General features: G+C 36.3%; 1 protein-coding gene across 1 annotated transcript; it reads right to left on the reverse strand.

The window, feature by feature from the left end:
• Nucleotides 1-733: 733 nt before the first annotated feature.
• Nucleotides 734-12,011, reverse strand: LOC140982527 (uncharacterized). Its single transcript, XM_073449074.1, has 7 exons — nt 11,970-12,011; nt 10,513-10,666; nt 9,556-9,856; nt 8,992-9,159; nt 1,856-2,082; nt 1,106-1,197; nt 734-1,000 (listed from the first exon to the last, which is right to left on the reverse strand). Exons 2-5 carry the CDS (start codon nt 10,659-10,661, stop codon nt 1,876-1,878), a joined length of 825 nt encoding a protein of 274 aa, XP_073305175.1. The 5' UTR covers nt 10,662-10,666; nt 11,970-12,011; the 3' UTR covers nt 734-1,000; nt 1,106-1,197; nt 1,856-1,875.
• Nucleotides 12,012-12,243: the final 232 nt, after the last annotated feature.

Genomic DNA, 12,243 nt, shown 5'->3' on the forward strand with positions numbered 1-12,243 from the left:
AATAACACACCAAATTGATTTTATTAAATTCAAAAACAAAATAATCTGTTTTTAGAGATCGCAAACACTCCTTAATAACACTTTTAACATTGGATTTTAGACATCACCTTGTAATAAAAATGAATATTTATATCCTCAGACATTGCATATTGTTTACATTAACCAAGAGTTTGGTGATCAGTTGATTTTAAATCCATAATAGATAAATTTGACAAGAAATCTTTTAGAATTCTCCTCTTTTAACATCTCATATTTAACTCAATTTCTATAATAACTTGGGTTGAAAATAATTTATTTAAATTCAAATATCATGTTAAATATCAAATTTAGTATCTCGACACATTAATTTTTCATCAATAATTTTTTTTTATATAAGTCAATTATTATTTATATTAAAAAATAATGGTTTCACCCCGACCTGGAATATTAAATTTGGCATACTTATTCCATTATCACAGCTAGATGCACGGACATATTGAGGAAAAAATTGGTATAATGCTATAAAGATTTTTTATCTTGATAGTTTATTATAGATAAATTGATAGATATAGAATTGCTTTAACAAATAAATTCATTTACTAATAATGCATCTGACGTAACATAAACACGTACGTCCCACCAAATTATATATATACACAATTACAATTACTAATAATGCATCTGACGTAACATATACACGTACGTCCCACCAAATTATATATACACAATTACAATTACAATAATTTAAATACACAAATATCATAAAATTTGAATTATCACAGTAACATCACAATTAAAAAATTAATAGAATGACGCACAAATTTTGAGCCAATAGGGAAGGGTAAATGTACAAAATGAGCGGAATATATATACAAATGAATGTCAATTACAACACAGTAAAAGTTGAAGAATATTTAGTTATAGGCAGGTCCATTGAAAACTTTAAACCTTGACAGTCTCCAAGTAACAGGAGAAAATCTCCATTAGACACATGCCAGCATTCTTCGTCTTTCGTGCTATCCTGTAGGCATGTGAACTAAAATTTGAGCGTGAAGAAGGGTGTTGGATGGTGTAATTTCCTCAAATAAGTTAGACAAGAGGAAAACTAGTTACAACTACAGCTTACTTTAACTTCTCGGTGGAATCATCTCCTAAATTATTCAGTAACTTGATCAATCCTGGAGGATGATGAACATGAATATTTCTTTTCTGAAACAGCTGCTCAAAAATTATAATGTAAAGTTTAATATGGTAAAAGATCATAAACAAGCTCAAACATGATCAATACCAAGTCATATAGGCCATAGCAAGATTTCAAATAAAAGGAGACACTGCGAATAAGAGTCTGTTCACCTGCAAGTACCAAACGTTATTGATCAATATATTCCATACAAAGTGTTCCATGATCGTGGGATAGAGTTCGAGGCAATGCCATTCCGTGAAGGCTCGCTAAGTTTCTCAAAGCTCATTCTAGAAAGATCATTTAGGCTAATAAATAAGACACCGAACAAGGATACTTTAGATGCTAACACTAAAATCTTACAAAAGCCTGTTTCAAAAGAAGCATTTTACTCATTTTTATCAGTTTACCCTTTGGTTACTACTATTAGTCACGTCCATTCTTAAATACCACATCCCCATGACTCAGATCCTTCTAGTTTTTGACACCAACAAATTTGACAATGACCACTACAAATGCAGCACATTGACCTTTCCCAGGAGTTTGCCCCATATATTGTTTGAAAATAAACCACAGACAAATACTAAAATGTTACCCATGATGTAATATAATTTCAATTCATTTGTACGTGCAAATGATACAGGAATTCCTCAGAAAAGCCCATTGTTGAAAAAAATGTCAAGAATCTTTGGCTATCTTCTTGAAACCACATTCCACTATAAAGCAGAATTTGCACTCTGAAATACTCTCTCAGCTTCCTGCCTTATGCATGATAGGTTTCTTCTGATCTCCCTGCAGAGCCTACCCTCCACAAGGCGTACAGGCAACCACAACTTAGGTTTCACATCAACAATATACACCAGTCTTGTTTGAAGTTCTCTAACAGAATCTGTCTTTAAATCTTCAGGATTGCATTTCACAACCTGAAGAATCCAGAGTAAGGAAGAGTGCCACATAAAATCACAAAATGGAATCTGAAAGATTAAACATCACATTTGTTAAAGACAATAATTATTAAAATGTCACGCATCACTAACAGTTTGAACTTTTACACAAGGTGGCCATTCGATATAATGTCTAAGTCATGCCAAATAAGAGGTCATGAGTTCATGTCTTGCTGCCATCCATTTATGAAAAAGAGTCTCAAACAAAAGTTTAACTAAAAAGTACACCTCACCATTATTTGATATTGCATTATGAAACTCTGATTTCGGTAGTTAGTTTGGTTAGCTGTTCTATTAAAATATATGTGGGTAGAAGGGTGGAGTGGGGTGGTTCTATTAGAAGCTTTTTGCTGGTGCTTTCAACAGAAAAAACCAAAATCTTCATGGATTAAAATATATTTTTCGGAATATTCTCTCTCCATCCGACTGGATACCGAACAGTCGGATCCCAACACTTGTCGGGTACGAGATCTAGAAAAAAAATATAATTCTTATCAGGACGGAGATTGAGTAAGATGGTTATGGGACGAGTCCCTACTTGTAAAAGAGAATAAAAACTTTTATAAATTATGTTAAAATAATCCTTGCTTTACATCCCTCCAAATCAAAATCCCATGATTTTGGTAGTTTGTATTGAATTGAATCATGCCTCCGAAAAAGAAAAGTAAGCGTGGTGAGTCTGGGGATGACGAGTCGTCTACTGCCAATTTTGATAGACGACGGTTCTGCGATGCAGTAGCCGCTGGGAATTATACTAAGTTGTTAGAAAAGAATATTGCAGCGGGAAAGAGGCTTGGATCAGAACTACCTAGACTGTCCTACATTGGCTCGTGCTAGAGCGATAAATTGGGATGAATTTGTGAAGCCCCCGGCTGATGCTGTGATGTCCCTTGTGAGGGAATTTTATGCTAATATAAAGCTTAAACATGAAGGTTATCACGTGAAGATTTGGGGGCGGATGGTTGCCTTCGATAGCAAAACGATCAATATTCTGTACTCGATGCCTGATTAAGACACAGATGAGTACACATTCATGCGAGAGGCTTATCCCTAAGAGACAATCATAACCACACTTTGTGAGCCGGGCCCGGTTTGGAAGCTCAACAATCAACGAGCCCCGTTCACATTCCCTGTGACGCCCATGAAGAGGAAGGCGTACAACTGGTATCACTTTGTAGCCTCGCGATTGTTGCCATCTCGACATGTATCTGATGTGACAAAGACGAAAGCAACGTTGGTTTATTGTATCATCACCGGCAGGACAGTGGACACAGGTGGTGATTATGACTTCGATGTTGCAGGCTGCTCGGGGCACCTCCATTGTTAGCATGCCCCATTCGTCGACAATCACTGACCTCTGCCATGTAGCTGGGATTACTTCGGATGATAGTGAGGCATTGCCGCGGACGAAAGGCGATATCTCATTGGTTGAGCCCCTCCCGATAGATAAGAGAAGGAGACAGATTACTGGTGGTCAGGGAAAGGATTCAGGGAGTGGAGCACAGTCACAGCCCGTCCCACAGCCATCACACGCACAACAGGCGGAGACCAACAGTAGACAGATCGACCGCCACCGTCTCGATGAATTAGAGCGCATGATGAGGAGACAGTGGCGGATCACCCGCGCACACATGGATTACGTGCACGATTTTAATCGAGTGCTTGCACATTGCTTCTCTGCAACTAGCGCTTCCGACGAGCCATTTCCACCCCTCCCAGCTTTTTCACACCGACCTATAGAGGATGATGATGAGGAGGATGCCTCACGCGAGGACAGCGAGTCATGATGCTCGCTGTACGAGGTACGTGATCCCATGCTTTTCTTGATTTATTATTATACATTGGGGACAACGCACGTACTTAAATTTTGGGGTCGTTAATTCTGCTTTACTTTTGAGTTTCGGTTGTTAATTCGTTTTTTAGGATTTGCATGATTAGTTATTCCCTGCACAGTAGAGTCTCGTTTGTTTAAAAAAAAATTATTTATTGCATGATAGAGTCGTTAGAAAGAGTCATGGATAAGTCATTGTGTGGCCGATGATGAGAATGAAGTTGTGGTTCTGAAAACATGTGTTTATGATTACTTGAGATTCACAAATTTTTGCACTGTCATGTTTGTTGATATTATCGATGCTTAGGGACAATTTGTATGCATGTGAAAATAGACAATGGAGATCTGATTTTTAGTAATTCTCGCATACATTGACCGACACTTTTGCAAACACAGAGATGATCTAGGCAATTTTTCTCAATATCTTTGGGCATGTTTTCATTGTTTATTGTCAATTGTTAGCTCATCGAGCCTCGAGTTGATTGAGATGCTTGACTTTTATTTGTGCACTTATCTCATATATCATTTTGATTGAACAATGCATGTAATTGGTTTGTATGAGATGACTAATGGATTAACGGAAATCTAGAACTTGCTTGAACACTTTTCGAGGCGAAATACGGATAATATGTGACATAGTAATGATTTAGGCAATCTTTGGAAACGTTTAAGCCTTTGATCCTATCAAATGAACATGAAATATCCCTAGTGTCCCATTTTGAGCCAACTAAAAAATCAAGTGGTGTGTGTCAATGACATACAATTAGCCCCCACTTGTATCTATTCTACTTCCCACAACTACCTAATGAAGTTTATAGACCTATTGTCCTACCTGATTTTGAGAGAAATAAGTTCGTTGGTATTGAAATGATTCAAATACTCCTTAAAAAAAAAAAGAAAATTCAATTTGTATAAAGGAGCTGAGAAAGAAAAAAAACAATAAGAAAGAATGAATCAAAAAGTGGTGAAAAAGAAAAATATGGGAAATGGAGGATATGAGTGTGAAGAAAACAGTAAGGGATGGTGAATGAAAGGAGAGTGAAAATGATGAAAATTCAAATATTTCTCTCAAATTTCGATTTCCATGCCTTTTATTGCAGCCGCGAGCCATAGCCTAACGTTATAAGCCTACAAGACCTATTAACCTTGTCGCGTTTATCCGATATACTAATGGAGAAAAGTTGTTCAAGTCAAGCTTATAGATACCTGAGAAACATGGTTAACAAGTATAAACTTTAATCATTTGCATGTAAACAACTCATTGTTCGACATCATTAATCATTTTTTGGTATATATGCGTTGACTATCTTATGAGCCAAATAATCACCAATAAAGTCCTTTGTGATCTGTGTAAGTGAATTTGTATTTTAATGAATTGTGAGTTGAACTGAGATGAATATCTCCTGAGTTTATAAGACAAATGGGTGTGGTAAATCTATTTGAGCATTTGATTGGGTAAATGAACATTGACATATCACACACGCACGTGACTTTTGAGTGATTATGAATTACATGAAAATGGATTAGTCGGAGGCCAAGATCAATGGTTGCATATCCATGACTTATAGTCGTTATCATTACTTGTTGATTGAATTCCTATTTTTACTTTAATTTTGCTCGAGACTAGCAAAAGTTCAAGTTTGGGGGATTTGATAAGTGCAAGAATTGCACTTAATTTATATGTTAATTGATTTGAATTATGTTAGTTTCGAGCAGCATTACACTTGCTATTTGTTGTTTTTGTGCCATGCAGGAAATAATCCATTTTTACACAAATGATGGCGATTAGGAGCATGTTTCGATTGTGAACCGCGATGGATTAGAGCGACAGCGCCGCAACACTGATGAGCTACACCGAACATCAAGCGCCTAAGCGCTGTACCCAACGGTACAGCGCCGCGGCTCCAGCATCACCGAACATCAAGCGCCTAAGCGCTGCTGCTCAGTGTCGCGGCGCTAGAAGAACCAAACATTAAGCGCCTAGGCGCTAAGGAACAAGCGTCGCGGCGCCTACACTGCCGAAACACGGGCGCCTAGTGCAGCGCCGCGGCGCTAATGGCGGCGAAACAAGCAATTGGACTTTCAACTTACGGCCCGGACGCGGAAATAAAAGAAGAAACGAGGGTTCAGAATGGGGAGAGCCGATTTCTGGAGAGAAAACACACGGGAGAACAAGAGGAGGCACGAGACGAAGATCCGGAGTGCGAAGATCGATCTCAAATACGAAGAACGACGAATCTAGGAACAGAGATGACACTTCGGATTTTCATCTATTCTTTCGCTTCTATATTTTCTTGTGTTGCGATGTCTAAAACTTTGAACATGTCTTGTTTTTGCTTGAATTTCGTTATAAACTAATTTTCTATTCTAGAGGATGACGTAGCTTTGTCGATACGATGATTTGACGTGGTTGTTTATATGATTGAATTCCGTTTGGTTTAATTGTGTTTCTTTTTTTTTATTCAACTGCAATTTACTGGTCATAAATTGTGTGTTGTCTGATTAATTCTACAACTCGTGAGAGGAACTAGAATTATAGATTATTAAAGACGCATCGTTGAATGTTTATATCGTTCGGAAGGCGTATAACTTCAGCGAGACCTAGGTAAGAACATCGTTTGCATTTATCAATTAAACTTAGATTTTTATTAGGAATGTTTGGATCGAAGTTTGAATGGTACAATTTATTCGTCACTTGAGAAAGGGGGAATAAAATAATTAAGTGTTCTTGGCCATTAAATAATTGGAATTCATGATTATAAAGTCAACTGGGAATAATTATCATGGAAACTTAGTTAAATCAATCCTCTAGATATTTTCTCATTGATATTTTCTCAATTCGGTGATTAGGTTAACATTTATTTGCGATTAATTCGTTTAAGTAAAACAAACTATTTATTGATTTTTCTAGATAGAGTCGTGACTATTTTAATTACAAGCACTGATATATTTTTACATACACACTTCTCGTGGGAATGATACTTTACTTTCATATATTAAAACTTGACAACCATGCGCTTGCGAGCGAAAAATACGCAACAGTAGGTCCCCTGAAATTTACATGAAGAGGGCAGAAATTTAGCAACACAATTATTATCCCGAGTTAGTTTTGTGACAGAGATTATATTGCATTTTTAACGCAGGAACATGAAAGGCTGCAAGAAGGACAAGGGTTGAAGACAGTTTTATGTTACCAATTCCAGCAACCTGTGTCATCGACCCATCATCAAGGACAACATTGGTAGGATGAGTACAACATTGGTTGGATGAGCACAAGAAATATAGGTAGAAAACATGTTTAAACAACATGTCATGTGATCAGAAGCCCCTGAATCGATGATCCAAGGGTCCAAAGCAGAAGATTTTTTGACAGAAAAAATTGTACCAGATTGTGCTATCGAACACGATCCGTTAGTGGGGCTGGACTGGACTGCGAGGTGACCGAAGACTGATTCAGGAACTTGCAGATTTGTTCAAGTTGGTCCTGAGTCAGAGGCACTGAAGTGGAACCAGATTTCCCTGTTGCAGATTGAGTTTGATAAGCTTTGCCATCCTTCTTCTTCTTCAGCAGCCAATTTGGTGGTTTGCCATGAAATTCCAACACTTATCCTGTGTGTGGCCAGGATAATGACAGTACTCACAAATGGGGCGGTTGAAAGGCTTTAAATCAAAGTGAGATTTCGAAGAGGACGTTTTTAATGCAAATTAGGGTACTTTCCAGCAAACTTCCTCACGTCTAACTTCTACAAAAGCATCTTCCGAAGATGAGAAAGGATCCCAGGCCACCACGCATCTCATCCAAATCGAGATTGAGACCCATAAGAAAATCAAAGACCCTTTCTTTCTCAAGATGTTTCCGCAGTTTATCACTGCAAATAACACATGCATGGTCTTCTTCAAATAACAGATCAAGTTCTTGCCAGAGTTCTTGCAAATCTGAAAATTACTGAGTGACATATTTCGATCCTCGCTTCATCTCCTTCAGCTTGGACCGAATTTCAAACATCTGGGAAGCATTACCCAGATCCGAATACATACTTCGTCCCACATCCCACACGTCTTTAGCTGTCTTAAACTAGAGGTAACGACGACTTATTTGGAGCTCCATTGAATTAATGCGCCATGCGAGAACTAAGGCATTCTCCACCAACTTACGATTTACACGACTGGTCAGTGGACTTCGGGGTGGGCGATTCGCTGGTTAAATAGCCTAACTTGCCACGGGCACAAATTACAATTTTTACCGATTGTGCCCATTGGAGAGAGTTGTGCCATCGAGTTTGTGACTTGTAACGGACAAAGAGGAGTCGACGCTAGAAAAGAGCGTGACGGAAGAGGGATTTTTGGCTGCCAAGGATGGGCTTGAGAGCCATCATCGGTCAATGAGCTGGAATTAGTGTTGGCCATTTTTTCTTCAATCGAAAAACCATTTAGCTCGTGATACCACGTAAAAGAGAATAAAAACTTTTATGCATTCTGTTACAATAATCCTTGGAGTACATGCCTCTTTTATACTTTCAGAATACAAACCAAAATCCCATGATTTTGGGAATAAAAATCATTCCATATCTATTCAAAATCCTACCAAATATAAAAAATAAAAAAAATGAGTTGATCTAATCTAATCTAAATATTTCTTTACTACCCGATCCCACCCCTACAGCTGATATGTTATGACTCTCAAGTGTAAAGTACAAATCTGTCCCTATATATCTGTAAATGCTTCACGTGTGTCACAATATAAATTGCAGAAACAAGAGCAAGCATGGGATTTATAAATGATCCAAAGTACATGACAGAGATCGGGACCACTAAGTATACTGAAAAACAAGACCCAATGGTTAACATATTACCCCAACATTTTAAGTATTTTTCAAAGTTTTAAATTATTTGACCAGTGCCATTGTTCAGCATAGAACATTACTATTTGAACAGGCCACATAATAGTAGCCAACTTAAATTAGTTTGGACAAACTACTGGTGGGAGAGTTTCATGTATGAATAGATGAAGTCTAAAAACAAGATAAAAGAATAGGGATAAACATAGTAATTTCAACCTCTTCAACTGACCACCTGCCCTCAAAAAGTTGGAAATCACCCTCAACCATCTTGAACTCAATGTCACGCTTTTGACCAAAAGGAAGAGTTTGAAGATCTTTCTCCAAACAATCAATTGTACCTTTTGCATTGAACTTCAGCCCAAGTGCCAAATCCTGCTGACCAACCTGTTAAATGCAATTGAAGTAGCATATATTAATTAAAATCCAGGAAGTGAATGGGAGTCAATTGTTCGGTTTCATTTTTTGTTTTGAAAAATAGAAATTAGCAACTTCCAAAGAATGTTACGGTTTGGTTTCTATTAAAAATCTTCCCATACACAAATAAGAAAAGCACAAACAGCGAGAAATATAAAAAAACTGAAAAGTAATTGAGCAATAAGCAGAACAGACAAGAGGAAGATAATTAAACTGAGATCTGATGATCAACTTTCAAACGGGTGTGAAGAGTGAAAATTTTATTAGAATCTATCTTGATGAAAATTATAGTCATTTACTTCTAGGCCCCCATTTTAATTCAGATGAATACAATCAATACCATAAATGGGTATGTTAATGGCAGACCTGAAATAGACGTGCAAAGTTATCTCCCTTCTCAAGTAACTGGCTGACTACAAGGCCGGGAATGAAATCAGCCAATCTTTCATAATCAGTCAGCACCTCCCACAGTGTTTGGAGGTTGGCCTGCACGACTATCTTTGACCTGATTCTCCGACTGTTCTTTCCTGTGGTCTCTATTTCTATCTCGATGTTATCCTCCTGATTTTCTGAGACAAGTGATGAGTCATTAGTGTCTGGTTCCCTGTCTTCATCACCGTCATTATCAGCAACTGGAGTGTTTCTAGGATTACCGCCAGCAAAAGCCCTAAGTTTGAGTATACAGAATCTTGAAAAATTTAAGAAGTGATTCATAATAAGTTTTGGCTTGACAGCAATAACAAAGTAAATGCTGTTTTATATACAATTTCCAAAGCAGTTTACAAGCAAAATGTGCATACAAGTTCCCACATTCATTAAAAATTCTTGATTTCTTCTTTGTTTAAGGATACCATCACTTATATGCAAATAATTTACCAGTTATCAAACGGACTTGATATACAAATAAAAGTAAAAAAGAATACTCGTGTCGTCCAGAAAAAGGGAGGTGTTATAAACACAAAAAAGGAAAAAAAGCAACATTCTGAAGTTTTGGTCCACGTGGTCGCCAGTTTTCCATGAAAAAACGGGCCATAGATGTTCAAGATTCCTTTTAGCAAATACAGTTATATGAAAAACCACTAGACTTAATACAGATGAAAAAAATTAAGATATAAAATCAATTTAGGTTAGTGATCAGACATTGTTTGCTGTGTATTTAAAGTGTGGACAAAATGCGTAAAATTAAAAATTTGAAAAAAAAAGATAGAGACTTATGTTATTGCCTATCAACAAATCATAAGTCAACTTCCAAGTCAAATGAAAAGAAAAAATGATTGCACGCCGCACAACCAAATGAGAAGAGCATATATGGGAAGTAAGTACCAAGTAACAATACTGGGAGAGTAAACAACGTCATGGGGCTGAAATTTCCTAGTAGTGACTAGAAAAGTGGATTTTGCAACTGATAATCTGGGGATTGTATTTGTAGTAGCATAAGACAGAGTTGCAGCTGTAAAGAACAGTGAGGCCATTGCTTCTGCAAAACCATAAAAAAAATATATTTATATATATATATATATATATGTCAGTAATTAATTGGATGTTTCCGTAACATTGCATTTCTCAGTAAAATAGTGGCAGCAATTATAGCCAGTTCAGCATTCTTAGTTAGCAATGGCACACACCACAAAAGAAAGATGCATTGCAGCAAATATGCATTGTGTGCTAAAGTTAATTAAGAAAGAGCTTCATGCAACACTTTATCCCTCAGTGGTTCAATCGCAGGCTTTTAAAGTGCAGAATCAAATATGGATTTATACCTTATCATTCAGTTGAACATTTCTATTTATTTATTAATAAATTTCGTTTAATATAAAAAGGTGCTGCATCAATAACAATAACTGGGAGGCCAGGTAAAACTTTGATCAAAACAATGCTGATGGACATCAGTGCAATTGAGAGGAATTTTTTGACATAGTTGTCCAAAAAACAAAATTTTTACAAACATTTCGCTAACAATTAATAGTTTTGGGTAAATTTTTCACCTTTCAGAGAATCTCATCACAAAAAACTTTAGTTTGGTCCAAGTAGTGCGTCTAAAATGTCTTATAAGAAGTATATTAAGGACTAGAAAACTACTGATTCATCATCATTGTAATATTCCAATTCTTCGATAGAATGTGGATTCTTTGGAATGACCATCAAACCATTAATTTGGTTGTTGCTTAAAGTGAAAACTATTCTCAAAATACAGTTCTGTAATTCGTTATTTATAAACCACTGACCTTAAACTGTAGACTTTGATAAGCATGTACTTATATTTAGATATGAACAGCCAATGAAATTTTAATCGCTAATCTATGACATATTTAATAATTTTTCCAGGCGTCCTTTCCTTCCTTTTCTTTTCCCATTGGTGAAATCCTCTGGTTATCTTCTCCTGACCATCGCACCATAAGAAAAAACTCACCAAAACCTACATTTATTCTATATCTACACTAGCAGCAACCTTCGCTTACATTTCTAGCTCATGACATAACCAAAAAAAATTTCTGCATATTTTCATCAATTTGTTTCAACATTTGCCTCAAAATTCAATTGGACATCGCAGATTTCTTATTTAATAAACTTCAATTTTAAACCCTCCCAAACAAATGTTAATCTCAGACGTGATAGGAGTTGGTGAAAGCTAAATATATTTATCCACAAGCTCACTTAGATCATCTCATGGAACATATTACCGACATAATATTCAACTTTGAATCTCAACCCAAATCACAGAAATTCCATTCACAAGTTAAAAAAAAGGAAAATATTGCAAACTAGTTTCGAATTAGTACCTCCTGTAGTCACTTTACTACCGGAATACTTGGAGGAGGAGCCAGCNCGATACTCATATAGGTGTGCACGGTAGGTGTGCAGGATATCAAAACTATATATATACACAATTATTCTAATTTTTTTATTGTTTTGTAGATATTATAATTTCATGACCAGTGATTTTATTATCATAACAAATTTTCACTTACATGCATAAAATAAAATATAAATATAATTTGTTAATTATTTAATTTTTCAAATAATTTTGTTTGGCTATGATTTTTTTTTTTAAAA

This window comes from Primulina huaijiensis, chromosome 1 (assembly GCF_012295235.1).
Source record: "Primulina huaijiensis isolate GDHJ02 chromosome 1, ASM1229523v2, whole genome shotgun sequence".
NCBI lineage: Eukaryota > Viridiplantae > Streptophyta > Magnoliopsida > Lamiales > Gesneriaceae > Primulina > Primulina huaijiensis.

Excerpts from the sequence above, each read along its gene's own strand:
- LOC140982527 (XM_073449074.1), bottom strand. The coding sequence starts at position 10,661 with ATGGCCTCACTGTTCTTTACAGCTGCAACTCTGTCTTATGCTACTACA. Across the intron at positions 9,160-9,555 it reads ACTTTGCACGTCTATTTCAG|GTTGGTCAGCAGGATTTGGC; the intron begins GTCTGCCATTAA and ends TGCATTTAACAG. Across the intron at positions 2,083-8,991 it reads GCAGGTGGTCAGTTGAAGAG|GTTGTGAAATGCAATCCTGA; the intron begins GTTGAAATTACT and ends TGGATTCTTCAG.